Source organism: Nicotiana tomentosiformis, chromosome 10, assembly GCF_000390325.3.
Source record: "Nicotiana tomentosiformis chromosome 10, ASM39032v3, whole genome shotgun sequence".
NCBI lineage: Eukaryota > Viridiplantae > Streptophyta > Magnoliopsida > Solanales > Solanaceae > Nicotiana > Nicotiana tomentosiformis.
In genome coordinates, this window is record NC_090821.1 from 19,883,128 (window position 1) to 19,899,683 (window position 16,556).

Consider the following 16,556-nt stretch of genomic DNA (forward strand, 5'->3'; position numbering starts at 1 on the left):
GAGTGTTGCAAGAGTAAATGGTGTATTGACAGTTTATGATTTTTCATGTGTGTTTCTATTGTTGGTTGGTATGCCTCATTCTTTGGGAAAAAACCATTTGTGTTTGAAGTTCCCATTTCAAATGGATTGGAAGTATATGATTTCTGAAATTTTCTATATGTTGATATTTGATGATGATCTTTGAAATTGAAAGAGGTGAAAGTGTGGAATATGAAATACGGCCATCGTGCCAGGAATAAAGAATCTTGTGAATGGCCTAATGAGCCAAGGAAATATTGTCGTTGTGAATGACTGAAAATACTAATGAGAATTTATACAATGTGAAAGATGTTGAGGTGAGTACAATTGTATTTATGATATTTCTATTTGCAAATAAAATCAAAAATGATTTTGGAAGCATCATTAGCAAAATCGAGGAAGGGTGGGTCATAAGGCCCACACCTGAAACTACACGTGCCGGTGTAGGGGTGAATTGTGATTATTCCCCTTATTTGGGATGAAATTGAAACCTTTGGGAAATTGTGATATTATTCCTCTTAATTGGGATGAAATTCGAACCTTTGTGGATTGAAAAAGTCAACCCACATGGCATATGTGGGAAGGCGGCCTAGCTGATCGGGTAGAGATTAGATGCCATGTTGCGCACATGGTGGTACTACTCTTGGTAACAACTTTCTTTCGCATCACCTGTCAAATCACATTATCCGTGGAGAGATGGCCTAGCCGATCGGGCGTGATCGGACTCTGTGCTAAGAAAGACGGTGGTATATCGGTGCTAATGATCTCCCAACCAAAAATTATATATGAAGTTCGTATTTTGAAAATTATTATGTTTTAACTGGACATTTGGATATTTTTGATTGTGACTTACTATTTCTATATGTTGCCTTTACTTATATGGGCATTCTATTTTGAAAGAGGATTTTTAGCTATACATACTAGTGCTATTCGACAGTACTAACGTCCCTTTTGCCGGGGGCGCTGTATCTTTAATGGATACAGGTGGTTCTACAGTAGGCAACATTGATCAGTGATAGAAGTACACTCTTTTCAGCTGATTTGGTGAGCCCCACTTCATTTCGGGGTCATGTATCTTTTGTTTCTCATGTACTGTATTTTGAGGTATAGCCGGGGCCTTGTTGCCGGCATTTCCATATTACTCTTCTATTGTACTTAGAGGCTCCGTAGACAGATTGTGTTTGATGTTGGGGAATTGAACTAGAAATGTTGGTATTTGGAAATCATATTTTTCATTAATTCTATAAACTAGTAATATTTTTAAAATTATGAATGAAACTGCTAATGGGAATAAAAAGGAAGTTGTTAATACAATCTTTTCAGTGTTTGATTAATGGAGTATATCTCCTCTTTATTCATGGATGAGTTTGGGTAGAAGGAAATCTAACAGGTTTGCTCGGCCGGGTTCTCTCGGTTGAGCGCCGGTCGCGCTCCCCGAGTTTGGGGCGTGACAATGTTATTCACGTGATTTAGCAGTTTATTGACAGATGTTGTTCATGACCTACCCTTAATTCATGTTTATATCTTAGACACATGCTTAGGGGTGTTCGACAGGTAGGACTTGGGCACTCATCATGGCCCATCAGAGCAGTTCTGTCCTAGGGTTGTCTACGGACCGAGTCTAGTAGAGCCTTGTGTATGAGTGTGTTGTGCACCACATTTATAAACAGGAGGCTACAGGACATATAGGATGTTATCCTTCTTTCTTATCTTAGATCGTGTGATATAAGGATTCATTTCCCTAACGATATGTTATGTTTTTAGCGATGCCTAAGAAGGCTACTGTCGCCCAGAAGGGCAAGTCCGTGGCTGATGAGACTACTAGTTGAGCGCCACGAGTTACCACGGCTCGGGGAGAGTCTCATAGTGAGATTCCATCTCAGACTTCACATACCTCGCCCTCTCCAGAGGAGCTCTGAGGGGCACTATAAGCTCCAACGCCTGCCGTTGTACAACCATCTCCTCAGCCAGATGCACCCGGTCAGGAGATGAGAGATGCTATTCAGCTATTGACTCGATTAGTAGCCGCACAATCTCGGCATCAAGAAGTAGGTATTGGTCATGCAGATAGGGCTATCAGTGCAAGGGTTCGTGATTTCATTAATTTGGGCCCTCCGGTATTCACTGGAGCAGATCCAAACGAGGACCCTCAGGTATTTATCGATAGGATGCAGAGGACTTTGAGGGTAATGAAGGCCACAACGACTGAGTCAGTTAAGCTAGCTTCCTATAGACTCTAGGATGTTGCATTTAATTGGTACGAGTCTTGGCAGTTGTCCAGAGGTGAGGATGCCTCTCTAGCGGTATGGCATGAGTTCATTAGGCTTTTCTTTGTCGTTATCTGCCACCAGAGCTTAGACGGGCCAGAGTTGATAATTTCTTGACCCTTCGGAAGGGAAATATGAGTGTTCGGGAGTACAACCTTCAGTTTGATTATTTGGCTAGGTATGCTCCCACTATTGTAGCTAAGATGGAGGATCGAGTTTACCGGTTCGTGATGGGGTTGGAGCCGCACCTGCTTAATGATTGTATGCCGGTCTCACTTTAGCGAGGCATGGATATTTCTCGTATTCAGGCATACTCTCAGGGTGTAGAATGTTAATACCTTGAAGGAAATAAAGATAAAGTATTGCGGAAAATCGATGATTTCAAGCGAGTGTATCATGTTTCTTGAGAATTTGAGATTAAAAGGATGTGACTCTATAGAAGATATATCATCTGAGTTGGTCCCAAGTGCACACAATTTGAGTGTACATAGTTATCACAACCTTAATAGGCTTTTGATTCTCAATGGGACTGAAGATCTCATAATTGAAAAATATGAGAATCTCGAAATACTTTCAATGGCATGTGGGACTCAGACCACGTGGTTGCATAATTTGCATATTAGCAAATTCCAGAAGCTGAAGTCGCTACCAGAAGGAATGTAGGAACTCCTTCCATCTCTTAAGAAACTGGTACAAGAAAATTATCCAGAATCGGAGTCCTTTCCTGAAGGACGATTGCCCTTTAATTTAGAAGTCCTTGAGATCTAGCATTGCAAGAAATTGGTGAATGGCCGAAAGGAGTGGGGTTTACTGAGACTTCCCTGTCTCAGAGATTTAAGAATCTTCCATGATGGTACTGATGAAGAAATTCCTGCTGGTGAAAATTGGAAGTTGCCTTGCTCTATTCGACGTCTTAGCACAGAAAATTTGAAAACAATAAGCAGCCAAGTTCTGAAAAGCCTCACCTCTCTCCAATATCTATCTATTTGTATCTCACATCAAATTCAATCACTACTGGAAGAAGGGCTTCCCTCGTCCCTTTCTTTACTAACATTATGTTCCAATGATCAACTCCATTCACTACCGACTGAAGGTCTTCGGCGCCTCACTTCACTTCAATTTCTAGGGATATTTGCATGCGATCAACTCCAATATTTTCCAGAATCATAGCTGCCCTCCTCCCTCTCTAAGCTGAATATCTAGAATTGTCTTAATCTCCAGTCCCTTCCCGCTAAAAGGATGCCCTCTTCCATCTCTGAACTATATATTTCTAGCTGCCTATTGCTCAAACCACTCCTAGAATTTGAGAAGGGGGAATACTGGCCAAATATTGATCATATTCCCACCATAGAGATCGATTACGAATACCTGTGATGATTAAAATGAAGGTGCTGTAATAGATGTAAATTATTCTTTATTTTTTTCAGTACCTTTTTATTTGTGTTTACTTCTCTTTGCTTAGTTGTTAAGTAATTCCTTTCCTTTGTTAAATCCTTTTGTGCAGTGAAACTTTTGTCCATATGATGCCGAGGAATCATCTTGAGGTTTAAATTTTCCTAATCTATAGTCTCTTCCAGTAGACTGCCCATCGCTCAAACCATGTCTAGAATTTGAGAAAGGAAAATACTGACAAAAAATTGCTCATATTTCCACCATAACTTATGATGGGGAAAGAAAATAAAACAAAGCGCTCAGGCATATGTAAGTAATTCTCTATTTAAGTAGCTTTATATTTCATTACTTCTCTTTGCTTGTTTGTAAATTCTTTTTCTTTGTTAATATTGCTAAGCAGCACAAAGTGTCAGTATGACCAATCGCTTTGCTCTATCAAAACTGACGTGTTGTCAAACTTAGACTAGGTCATTATTTTGTTATAGCTCAGATTGGAACTAAGCTATACATATTATACATTTTATAAAACTTGATTTGCTACGAGTAATTCTTTCTCTACTGTGGATTAGCCAACATTTATTTGTTCTAACAAACTCTTTTGCTTAAAGATTTTCACTTGATTGCACCACTTCCAGATTTACGTTCCAACGTATTATATAAGGTAAAATATGCTATGCTAAGTGGCTGCATAAGAGAGTGACACGTGGAGCCGAAGGTAGAGGATAGTTAAAATCGAAGACAACTATTCCATTTATCACCGAAAAGAATAACACTCATAAAGATGTAATAAATTCCTGCCACCTGGTAGTATTTAATGAAGAATATTCTACAACATTTAGTACACTGCCCGTTACAAAGAATTTGTCATTTATGCTCACCGTTACACATTCTTCAATGGCCCTCATAATTAACATTAAAGAAGGGCATGATCCTAGAACCTTGTTCTCTAGGCGCAACTATAAATAATGAGCTCTATTATCATTGTAAGACACACGGATTTTCTGGCAAGCTCACGCTATAATCAATTCAAAGCTTTATACAATTTTATCTTCTTATTCCTCTATTTCATTATTGTTGTGACCTGAAGCCCTTCTCCCGGAATTACTGTGTCTGCTATTTTGTCTTCATTTCAAGGCTAAGTATTGCGTATTTCTTCAATTATTTTATTATTTTAGAATCGAATTAATTCACTTGCCTAGAATTTATGTATAAATTCAACTATACCGTTTTACGAGTAAACAGTTTGGCGCCCATCGTGGGACCTAGACAGCCGTGTAATTAAGTTTATCCTTGCCTATTTTACTAACATATTTTGATTATTTATCTTAGCAATTTTTTTTTTAAAATGGCAGATAATGGTGTTAACAACACACATAATCTTGAGGCCTAAGGAGACCAGCCTCATCACCAGGATTCAGTAAATAACACCTGCATTGAGGGAAACGATGCTACGCCGGTCCACAACAGGCGGTACCCGCGACATATTTGGGAGGCAACTCCCCATGATGCTGAAGAGGATCATGTTGTTGAAGCGGTGAGGGTCCTGCAAGAGAAACAAACGGTCATTCTAGGCCATCTCACATGGTAGGATAAGCTTATGACGGAGTTGATACAGGCGTTATCGGGGGCTTCCAATAACGCGAATGGACGAGGTCCAGTTCCTCCCAGTGCTCCCGCAAATCAAACAATGCAGAGGGTCGACAACAAATCTTCAAGGAGAGTGAAGTGAAGGCCCTCCTCAAAAGGAAAGAGGGACGAGCGAAACGACTTCGGTATCGGTAAGTATTCCCTCGCCGGGCTCAGTTTGGGCTTTTTAGTCTCGTTACCTTTAATTGCATGAGATAAGGAAAACAAGATAAGATCAAACCGGTAAGCTCCAATACATAACTCCTTAGTACGTCAGCGGCTATCAAGATCGCTTTGTTAAGCAGTGACCTTAAAAACCGAGAGTATTCTAAAACTCTCTGCCACACACTAAATAAACACACCGATGGGCGAGGTTGGCTCTGATGGGGCTAGGGGGAGCAGATCCGGACCCAACAACAAGAACGATCCCTTCAAGAGCAAACTCTTACGGTTTATGAGGGAAGTGAACGCCCACACGGATAAAATTCCGGGTGCACCACCGGTGCTGAAAGGGCCGGACTCAAAAAAGTATACTCAGTTGCCGTACAAACCAAGATCGGCACCAGAATTAATCCCGAAAATATTTCAAATGCCCGACGTGCCGAAGTATGATGGAACTTCAGACCCTCAGGACATACTATACAATGGCGATGAAGGGGAACGATTTAGCTCCCCAAGAGATTGTATCTGTTTTGCTGAAAAAATTCAGAGAGACTTGCACGAAGGAGCCTTGACATAGTATTCGCTTTTACCCGAGCATTCCATAGATTCCTTTGAGATGCTCGTGAATTCTTTTATTAAGTCCCATACCAGGGCCAGAAAGGTGCAGGCAAGAAAGTCGACATATTCAGAATTGCACAAGGAGAGTCCGAGTTGCTGCACGAATTCGTCACCCAGTTCCAAAAAGAAAGGATGGTGCTCCTGGCTGTTCCGGATGAATGGGCGGCTGAAGAATTCACCAAGGGTTTGAATTCGAGAAGCTCTAACGCTTCCCGAAAATTGAAGAAAAGCTTGCTTAAGTTCCAAGCGAAGACTTGGGCGGATGTCCACATGAATTTCACATAACACATAGGTCAAAGGTTCATAATTTCCTCAAATCAAGGTTAAACCCGACACTTACCTCACTCCGCAATCAATTCAAAGTTCAACTACGGCCTTTCCTTTCGAACAAGCCTCCAAACCAACCAAATATCACAAATTATTGACCAAACGATTTAAAATAAGCTTTAGAAACTACTCATGAATAAAAGGGATTCAATTTAGGTTATTATTGAAAAAGTCAACTCCCGGGCCCGCTTGGTCAAAACCCGAAATTCGGACCAAACCTCGATTACCCATTCACCCCCGAGCCCGGATATGCGACTTGTTTCGAAATCTGACCTCAATTCGAGGTCTAAATTCCAATTCTATAAAAATCCCTAATTCTACCCAAATCCCCAATTTCTACCATGAAAATCCTAGATTTAAGGTTGAAATCTTATGAAATGTAGTGAGAAATTGAAAGAAAGTAGATTAAGGTCACTTACCAAAGCAATTAGGAAGAAGAGCTCTTGGAAAAATCGCCTCTAAGGTTTTTAGGGTTGAAAATTTGAAAGAATGAACCAAAATCTCGTCTAACTCGGCTTTTGACCAGGCGTAGATGTCGCAAATGCGAGACATATTTCAAAATTACGAAAAAGCTCTACCTCTGCTATCATCGCATTTGCGATGATTTGTTCGCAAATGCGAATTGTGCCCCTTCACATATGTGACCTATCAATCGCAAATACGAGGAAGTGGTTCGCAAATGCGAACGTGACAGGAATTTTGACAATTCGCAAATGCGAACATTGACCTCGCAAATGCGAGATCAGAGGCTGCACTAGAACCAGATTCTCACCAGCTATTTTCTTAAGTCCAAACCACTCCGAAGCCTATCCGAAACTCACCCGAGCCCTCGAGGCTCCAAACCAAACATGCACAAAAGTCCAAAAATATCATATGAACTCGCTCGCGCGATCAAAATACCAAAATAACACCTAGAACTACGAATTTGACACCAAAACAAATAAATTTTTTAATGAAACTTAAGAACTATTTTACAACCGGACTTCTGAATCACGTCAAATCAACTTTGTTTTGAGCCAAATTTTGCAAACAAGTCATAAATACAATAATGAACCTATACCAAGCTCTGGAACTAAAATCCGGACCCGATAGCAATAAAGTTAAACTTCGATCAAATTTATAAATTCTTTAAACCTTTAAACTTTAAATTTTCAATAAATTTCGATAACTCGAGCTATGGACCTCCGAATTCAATTCCGGGCATACGCCCAAGTCTCAAATCATGATACGGACCTACCGGAATCGTCAAAATACGGGTCCGGGTCTGTTTGCTCAAAACGTTGATCGAAGTCAACTCAAATAAATTTTTAAGGCACGAATTCACATTTTAATCATTTTTTCACATAAAAGCCTTTCGAAAAAAGTCACAGACTCCGCACGCAAATTGAGGAAAGCTAAAAGGAGCTATTTGAGGTTTCGAGACACATAATTAAGGGTTAAAGCTCTAGATGACCTGTCGGGTCATCACATATCATATGTAAATATTAATCGATACAAATTACTCTTTGCAACCCCAAATCTTCGGCTGGGGTTTTTTCAGTCGTTGAAGCCTCAACTTACAGTAATCTCAAAAACGGCAAATATGGCGTTCTATGAAATACATTAAACTTTGTGAAGCATTAGACATAACTAATCTAAGATGAAGTTAAAGAAGAGAGAAAATGAGAGAGAAATTGAAGAAGATAGGTCAACGGACTCACTGCCTCAGGTGTTATATGGGTGAAGAAGTATGGCTCATGGTAGGCATGCCCTATACTCGGTCAAAGTTGCCCAAACATCCATTAGCCTAAAACATTTGGCAATAGCACATGCCTATCATGCACTATAGGTACTTTGTACTTCTTTTTCGATCGTTCGAGTTACAATTTGTGTTAATTTAGTTCCGGGCGGTGTTCACTGGTTGAGTTTTTTCTCTCATTCATGTTGGAGAGAATGTGAAGGACACCTGCCACTTGTCAAGTAAAGAAACGCCTCATTAAGTATCGCTTGACACGTGAGATACAAAATAAAATTTCTCTTCATGTTTCAGGAAAAGAAGAACTCCGAACAAATCCAACTTATCAATTTTGACTTAAGAGGCAGTTAGGTAGTCGTATCTGTTGATTTTATTTATTCGCGAAATCCACAGCTTTCAATCATTATTACTAGGACGAGTAAAAAGGAATCGTCTGACCAAAAATACAAATCCAATATGTCTGTCTTAATTTAGTTATTGCAAAACAATATTCCTCTAAGTACACTAATGATTACTAAATAAAGTTGTCCATCTTTCTATGAGAATAAAGGGGGAGAAGGAAACAAAAAATTAAAAACATAAAAGCAGATAGTAAACACAAAGAAATAATTACTACTACTAATTATGTCTCTTCTCCTTTTCGCTACAAAAATCCTGGCACTAAGCATACTCTCTCCAGTTTATTATTGAAGATAACTTCAAGATCAGTGAGTTACAAAGGGAAATAATTTACATCATTATAGACCAAGAAAAAACCAATTGGACTGCACTATAGAGCTAAAAATCCAAAACCTATACCAGAGCCAACATCCACTCAAATCAACTTGAATTAATGTGCTATTCCCGCTGCACTGTACATTAAATGGAAAATTTCATTTTCATATGATCAGTTACTAGATCTCCTTAAGAATGCTATTACGCCTAAACCTGCAACTAATGCCGCACCAGCTGCTACAGCGCTGTAAGCTGAAGCCCATGCAGATTCTGTATGAGCATAATCCAAATTGTTGGAGCTTGAACCCTTCCTACGGCCACGCTTTCCTGAATAGTCTAAGTGCAATCTTAGTCCCTGTAGAAGTTGATTTTCTCTCATCAATCCGTATTTTATATACCAGAAAGGAGGAGGAATATAACAATATCTGATTATATCAAGTTACTTATAAGCAATACTAATCTAAGGAAATACCACTAGAAGAGATCAAGCTCCGCTTATGATGAATCCCCCGATGTATTGGTGGTGGATATATATAGGGGCGGAGGCACCTCAGGCCAAGCAATGTCACGTGACTGCTTCGCTGGAAAGTGTTGTTGGAAATATAACTAATTTCATATAAAAAATTACACCACTTGACTGTCAGTGTTCATAGTCCAACTGGTTCAGCGGGTTATTTTATCAAATGAAAGTTGGGGGATCAAGTCTGTCAAAACACACTTTTTTCCTTTTTGTGCTTTCATTTATTTCATTTGTCTAAATGATAGTGTTTTCATTTGTTAGAATGGCAGCGTCTAGTAGAGATGAACCTGTGACCACCTAAGGAGGCCAAGGACAGAAAAATCAGTGGACTAGAGCTGCCAGTACATGGAAGAAGTGTTAAAATATTACGTACTAGTTAATATAGCTATTATGAATTCACCTTAAAAAAGAAAAACTTGTCAAAAAGGCCGTATTAATGTACTTAAATTATATTTCATTGATATGATTTGAATGTGTTTTCTTAATATGATGTTGTTATAATGATTTTTTATTTGTTTCTGACATTGCTTGCCAGGGATCCTGCTTACGCCACTGACTGTATCTTGAATTGTGAAGTATTATGCTTTGATTTTTGAACGCATAAGCGGTGTAAAGGAGTACATCTGTTGAGCTACCAAAGAAGTGAAAACGACTTGGGAAATTTCCAGCACAAGTATTCAATTATTAGTTCGGACTTGTTTAGTATTAAATTGGATCCAAAACAAAAAGTTCTTAATCGAAGATCTAACCGTATCTTCTAGATAGTTACTCTTAATTTGGACAAATTAAATCATGTTATAGAACCAAGAACCAGTCGATCATACCTTCCAACCTGCAGATCTTGCATGGTCGACGGCAGCTGTGAGATCGCTCTCTGTTGCTAATACAACCTTGTCATGGTCTTCATCTTCATACTGCAAGAGAGCATCGCCAATGAATATTATAGCAGTCATCTTGTTCGTACAAGGGAATAAAGTAAGGATAAACATGTCCATGTAGAACCAAATTGATTCCTACCAGAATTTGAGGAAGGTTCTTTCGGTCGATGTCATCCCCCACTCTCTGAATAATTGCAGTTAGAAGATCTGTCATGCTCCGAATATCTGAATCAGGGAAACAGTAAGGCCACCATGGGAGTGGAAACATGATTAACTGCTGATTATGATGGAGAATAAACAGAATACTCACATCATATCAATTTCCTTATTATTATGTTTTAGGTGGCAATATGCACACTTCCAATGACTCTCTTTAACAACAGAAACATGAATAAACAAGAATACTGCTAAATATACAATGATTGATGGAAATTTCAACAGTACCAACTCAAGTCGGAGCAAAGAAGAAAAGGAGTTGATATGCAAAAGATAATAGCACACCTGGAACTCCCATAAAATTGAAAGGAGTCAGAAGCATAATAGTTCAGAAGACAAGTCTCAAGATGCATGAAACGTTAAAGAACTCCCATTTCTTGTGAATATGGAAGCAATATACTTAAGGCCTATATGGCAAGTGTTCTTATCATGGAAGCAATGTTAATTGCAAGATACATGAAGCCTCACATGACAAGTACTTATTGTTTTTATTAAGTTACAAACTGCTCGCAACGAACATACCGCAGTTGAATCTGTGCATCCTCCCTGTTCTGTCTTGAATCTTGAATGCAAAAGTATTTGGAAGGCTCGATGAAGGATAGGAAATAGATCTCCTCAATTCTGCCCCTTCAGAAGCCAATTTCAAGGAACCAATGCTGAGATGTCATATAAATGGATGTTAGAATTAATAATAAAGCAATAAAATATGATTTAACAGAGGTAATAGGGAAAGTAAGATTATAACCTCCGTGTCTCTTCCTCCTCATCTGGGGACAATTCCATAGCTGAATCCCAAAACTTTTGCATCCTAGTGTTTGCAACTTCGCTATTCACCCCAGCAGTATTTCCCACCTAGTTAGCAAGGAGTAGTTAATTCTATACAAGCTAGGGGAGCAAGAAGACTTGCAATGCTACGCGTAGGCATAATGTTATTATCCCTTAAATATTAAAAGTACAGCAAGATTATGATCCAATTTTAACAATAATGAGATTTTATAAGAAACTTTGATGCTCAAATGATATTTATATTTGCAAACTGTATCACAAGAAAGTAACATTCTAATTATGGTTTAGTCGGTTAAGGAAACAAGACAGATAAAAGATCACATCTCTAGTAAATTTTAGATGTACTTCCTTCTTCCTTAAACCAATAAAGTAAGTCCACCAATTAATATTTGTACGATGAAAATAAAAGTGGACTCAGAACCCAAAAACATTTTCAACCGAACACATTCTGCAGAGAGCAAAGATTGGAGGAGTGCTGGAGAAAGGATGGGCTTGACATATTCACCATCTGAAATCAAAGAAAGTTGAATATAGTAGCACCATATCCAGAAAGGCTGTAATCACTTGCAAGAATATTGGTAATATCCTCAAGCAGATAGAATTGGTGAATCAGGACCAAGCTTAGTTCTATATTTCAACATAATTAAATGAACTCCATTTATTTATATCCGCAAATAGGAACAAAACTAACAGAACATCAGACTTGCCTTAAGAAACCAGTCTTGATAAACCCATCTCATGGAGTCCAATATATGTTTTTGGGATCTACATGGTTACGTGGCATGCTCATCAAAGTAGTTAAATCCTTGTAAGGTTTACTTTCTTCGGTTTTGTCTTTTCTGGGGAGGGGAAGAAGTAAATAGAACTAGCAGAATTCAAACAGGCAGATATATGCAAGACGGTCAGAAGAGATCGACCAACAGAATGTTAGCCAGAAACATCAGTTGGTTATGTTGAGCTTCACAAAAGACGCAATAAGAAAACCACAAACAATTTTCTCAGATGCCTCTGAGGCCAAATGTTGATTGTTGTTGTTCCTAGTTGGGTTATCTAAAACATAATTTTTCTTCCTATTTTCAAATTATATGCTTCTTTTTCAAATACTGTTCCAATTTTATGGGATGTCCCCCAAGGGACTTCTTATAGATGTCCCCCAAGGAACTTCTTATAGAAAAATTGTGATTTGTATGTTGTTTAGGTCCAATGCCTAGAACTTTCAGATTGAACTAGCCGTAGTCACATATTTTGTAATTTTCACTCTTCAATCAGATTGTAACATGATGACCTGTTTAGCAACTTGACATTAAGATTTGCAACTTCCAATCAGAGGCGGAGCTAGGATTTGAAGTTTATGGTTCTGAACTAGCCACTGAACCTATAGCTCGTTTTGTTACTGGATTCCTAGTTAAATATTTATACAGGGTCTAAGCAAAAGTTATTGGGTTCGTCTGAACTTGTAGCGGATGCTCTAGCTCCGCCATTTCTTCCAATTATATAATAGTTAACGTTTTCCCATTCACAATCAATTGTGAATGCATTCTCCTAATATCATGGCTTTAATGCAGTGCCGTGATCTTTAGAAACTTACTGATAGGCATTCCACGCAGCACATGGAAGCATGACAAAGCACACATAGATGAACTGCTAAAATAACTGGCTAGTCAATAATCTATGGACCACAGGGCTTCTTATGTTCTTCCTTTCCATTTTCCGCTGATATATACAGACATGACAAAGTGGTCAATACTTTCAGAAGCTTGTAAACTTCTTGAAAGAAGCTATAGATGCATGGTAACTACTTGGATTTGAGAAGTTCATCTGTCACCATAAAAGTAACATATCTGTATATGCTGCCTTACCGTGGCTACAGCTGCATGAGTGATATGAAGCACATCAACCACAGCAACTACAATTCCATCTGCAGCAAATTGATACACAAATGTAATCAGATCAGGGAAAAGAAGATAACCGCTTCCAAACTGTACTCTAAAAGGTCAATGCTACCTCTATCAACTACAGGAAGGTGTAAAAATTTCCCATCGTGCATTGTATGTAAAGCATCAACAATAGGTGTATCCGTCGTAGCACATTCAGGATTGGCAGTCATTACCTGGACATTAGTCATAAAATAAGACAAAAGTTGTCAAAGATCAAGTTTTTTCTCTAACCTAAACAAAGGAAGCAAAACTAAATAAGAAGCAATACTGATTCTCAATGTTTTTTATTTTAATTATAATAAACATATTGATATACTAAAGCGAAAGAGATTACCCTCTCAACAAGAATGGACTCGGGCGAAAGATCTTGTGCTATGACTCGCATCAATATGTCCTTTGAACTGCACAGATCACGAGGCAAATCTATGCGGTGATTAGCATGCCATTATGTACAGTTCGGAATTATTAACAGACTAACACAAGGGGAAAATACTCACGTTAAAATTCCTCGTGGTTTCTTGTCAACAGCCACGATTGCGGAGCTTGTTTGAGTTTCAAGCATCTTTTTAGCTGCGTCTAGAACAGTATCACTTGGTTCAACTGTAACAGTCCTGGAAACAACACACCAAATGGTGACTTGCAAAACATCTATCTTCTGTTATAGGTGAAAGACGTATTCGTTAGGAGGTTAAAAGTGAAGATATTACCTACTTTGGATTCTCAGAAATGATGGTAGAGAGTGAAGGCCGGAACATTCGCTCCCGAAGTGTTTCAATAAATGAATCAGAGCCACCTGATACAAACAAGAAAATATGAAAAAAGTTAACACATTTCACTAGCTAAGTCCAATCAGATACTGTCACTCAGTCACATGAACTGGGTAAAGTCAGCACATAAATAGTAACAGCAGAAAATGTTCGACCAACCAGAAATAGACGCTCCCCAGTTTTTTTCAACTCCCTCAACAGCAGCTACTATAGCCTTTCCTTTCTCTGCTGCCCTTTCAAGGCGAGCAATAGCATCATAAAGACATTTTGCTATGTCAAGCAAAGCAATGACCTCTCCATTTTCAACAACTGGCAAATGTCTAAATTTTCCTGAAGTGAGTAACAAAGGTGAGATGTTGGATAAGGTTGCAAGAAGTAAAACATTCTATTATTTCAGATACACCAACCTAGCACCATTTTCTGCAATGCTTCTACAGCAAGTGTGTCAGAAAGCACAAAAACAGGATGTTTCGTCATAACCTTTGAAACAGATGTTTCCTGAATATTGACTTCGCCCGCAATAACTCTTGTTGCAATATCCTTCAATTTTCCCGAAGATAGAAAAACAAAATGACAAAGGGAAAGTTAGTCAATGATATCATGTTCACGGTGAAAATGGAAAAATATTAGCGAAGAAGCAGATCTACATATCTTGAGTCTAATGAGGTTTAAAACAGGATTACACAAGATTCAGGTCAAACCTTATCCGTCAAGATACCACATAGTAATGCATTTGAATCGGTCAGCAATAGAGCATCAACTCTGCGAGCAGCCATCCTGCGGCATGCTTCATAAATACTTGTAGTCTCAGGTACTGTCAAAGCTTTAGACAACCTAAGTCTCTTCACTGTCCGCTCTCCAGTCAGACCCCTGTTAAATGTTAGGGAGAAACTAATCATTTTAACTAAAAGGAAATATACAAGTGACTGTTCCCGCTCAGGTTGATTGTTAATAATCCAACACTGAACCTGACTGTATAATTTTAAGGTAGCATGACTATCTTCACTAACAAAATAATCTCTATGGCTTTGCATTTGAAAATTTTCCACTATATGGATTAAGATTTCAAGTTAAAAGAAGAGAAGATAATTAAATGACAAAAGAACCCTAAAAGTGAATAAAGCTGCATAGAAACGAATAAATTCGACCACCCAAAAAAGAACCCCTGATAAACTTACACAATAAGCAAAATCCTCTGACAACTTGCACACATGTAGTTCTAAAGAACGGCTACATGAAACAACAGAAGCAAACACCTACATTACATGTACTCGGTTTTGAGTTTTACAGATTGGCTGTAGCTTACAAGGTTACATTCAATTTGAAGCAGCTTTTCCATGTATTTTGGAAACTCTTAATGGAAGTACCATACCACCATCAGAGGTGTTTATCAAGGCAAATGAATTCCGGGTATAGACCTCCAAACTGGCGTTTACCAGCTGCAATATCAACTATATGCAATTCCAAATATACTTGATTCAACCGGATCATTGTTTAGTTTTTCATTGTCCTTAATTCCTAATAAGCTCTTCTTTCCCTTCATCCAGTTCGAATTGCACCACAAGCTCATTTCTGACTTCAATGTTCAAGTTGGTGAAAAAATGATCATCAAGAGAAGTACACCTTTCGGGGCACATTAGAATTTTAACCAATATTCTAGTTCACACTTTAATCATTTCGCCGTAGTGGCAGGAAAAACTTCTCCAACATTATCAATATCACTAATATGCGGACACTAAGCAATAACCATCAGCTCCCAAATTCACTTGCACATGGTCATATTGTCTCACTATGAGTCTATGCTCTTTGGCAATTGGCGCCAACTTAATAGACTTACATACACACAGATAAATACATGCATTCTGTTCAACTATATATGGTTCAAGCAGAGGACAGATACTCCAATACTACAGAGGCCCCTGATTATCTCCACAACCTAAAGGAGAAATGTACCTAAATTTCTATGACCTTCAGGGTAATGCACCTCAATGTTCGATAACAAAATAAATCGATTCGACAAAAAGAGAAAGAAAGAAAGAAAGAAAGATATCCTCGACTCACATAAACATCTTTGCATGTAAGTTTTACGAAACAAAAGCCTCGTGATATATTCAATTTAAAGCGCATAAAAATGTTAGGGAATAAAAAATTAAAAAATGAATAAGCAGGGAAAGAAAAACGGACATGGAACGAGAAGAAGGTAGAGATTTGCGATGAGGAGAAACAGGGAGTCCTCCTGCAGTATCGACGCCGCCTGTTTTCTTCTTCGAATGGGAGGATAAGCTTGTCATTGACAAGCTTCTCCTCGACGGCGTTCCTCCTCCTACACTCGTTGCCATCTGATGTATTCATCATACAAAAATCATCAAATTAATACTACGAATTTCGAAATTCAACATGCAAAATAATGAGAACCAAAAATCATTAAATTTTTACAATAATAGAGTTGATAACGATTAATGGAAAATGACGAGTGGACGTGGAAGGGAAGATTTCCAGGAAAATTCTTCAGGTGAATTTCCCGGGAAAGAGAAAATTAAGAGGTAGAGAGAATGATGGATATGTGTTTTGAGATTAAAATTGAATGGAATGT

At 38.4% G+C, this 16,556-nt stretch overlaps 1 protein-coding gene and 1 pseudogene across 1 annotated transcript; one reads left to right on the top strand and one right to left on the bottom strand.

Annotated features, from left to right (window-relative positions):
* The first annotated feature begins 2,681 nt into the window (after positions 1 to 2,681).
* Positions 2,682 to 3,667, top strand: LOC117275930 (putative disease resistance protein At3g14460; annotated as a pseudogene).
* A 5,133-nt stretch (positions 3,668 to 8,800) lies between these two features.
* Positions 8,801 to 16,556, bottom strand: LOC104092859 (CBS domain-containing protein CBSCBSPB1-like). The gene is made up of 15 exons (XM_009598542.4): positions 16,400 to 16,556; positions 16,148 to 16,302; positions 14,665 to 14,833; positions 14,371 to 14,503; positions 14,123 to 14,293; positions 13,908 to 13,989; positions 13,694 to 13,807; positions 13,531 to 13,597; positions 13,264 to 13,369; positions 13,119 to 13,177; positions 11,219 to 11,325; positions 10,996 to 11,129; positions 10,397 to 10,482; positions 10,204 to 10,293; positions 8,801 to 9,214 (listed from the first exon to the last, which is right to left on the bottom strand). Exons 2-15 carry the CDS (start codon positions 16,300 to 16,302, stop codon positions 9,032 to 9,034), a joined length of 1,656 nt encoding a protein of 551 aa, XP_009596837.1. The 5' UTR covers positions 16,400 to 16,556; the 3' UTR covers positions 8,801 to 9,031.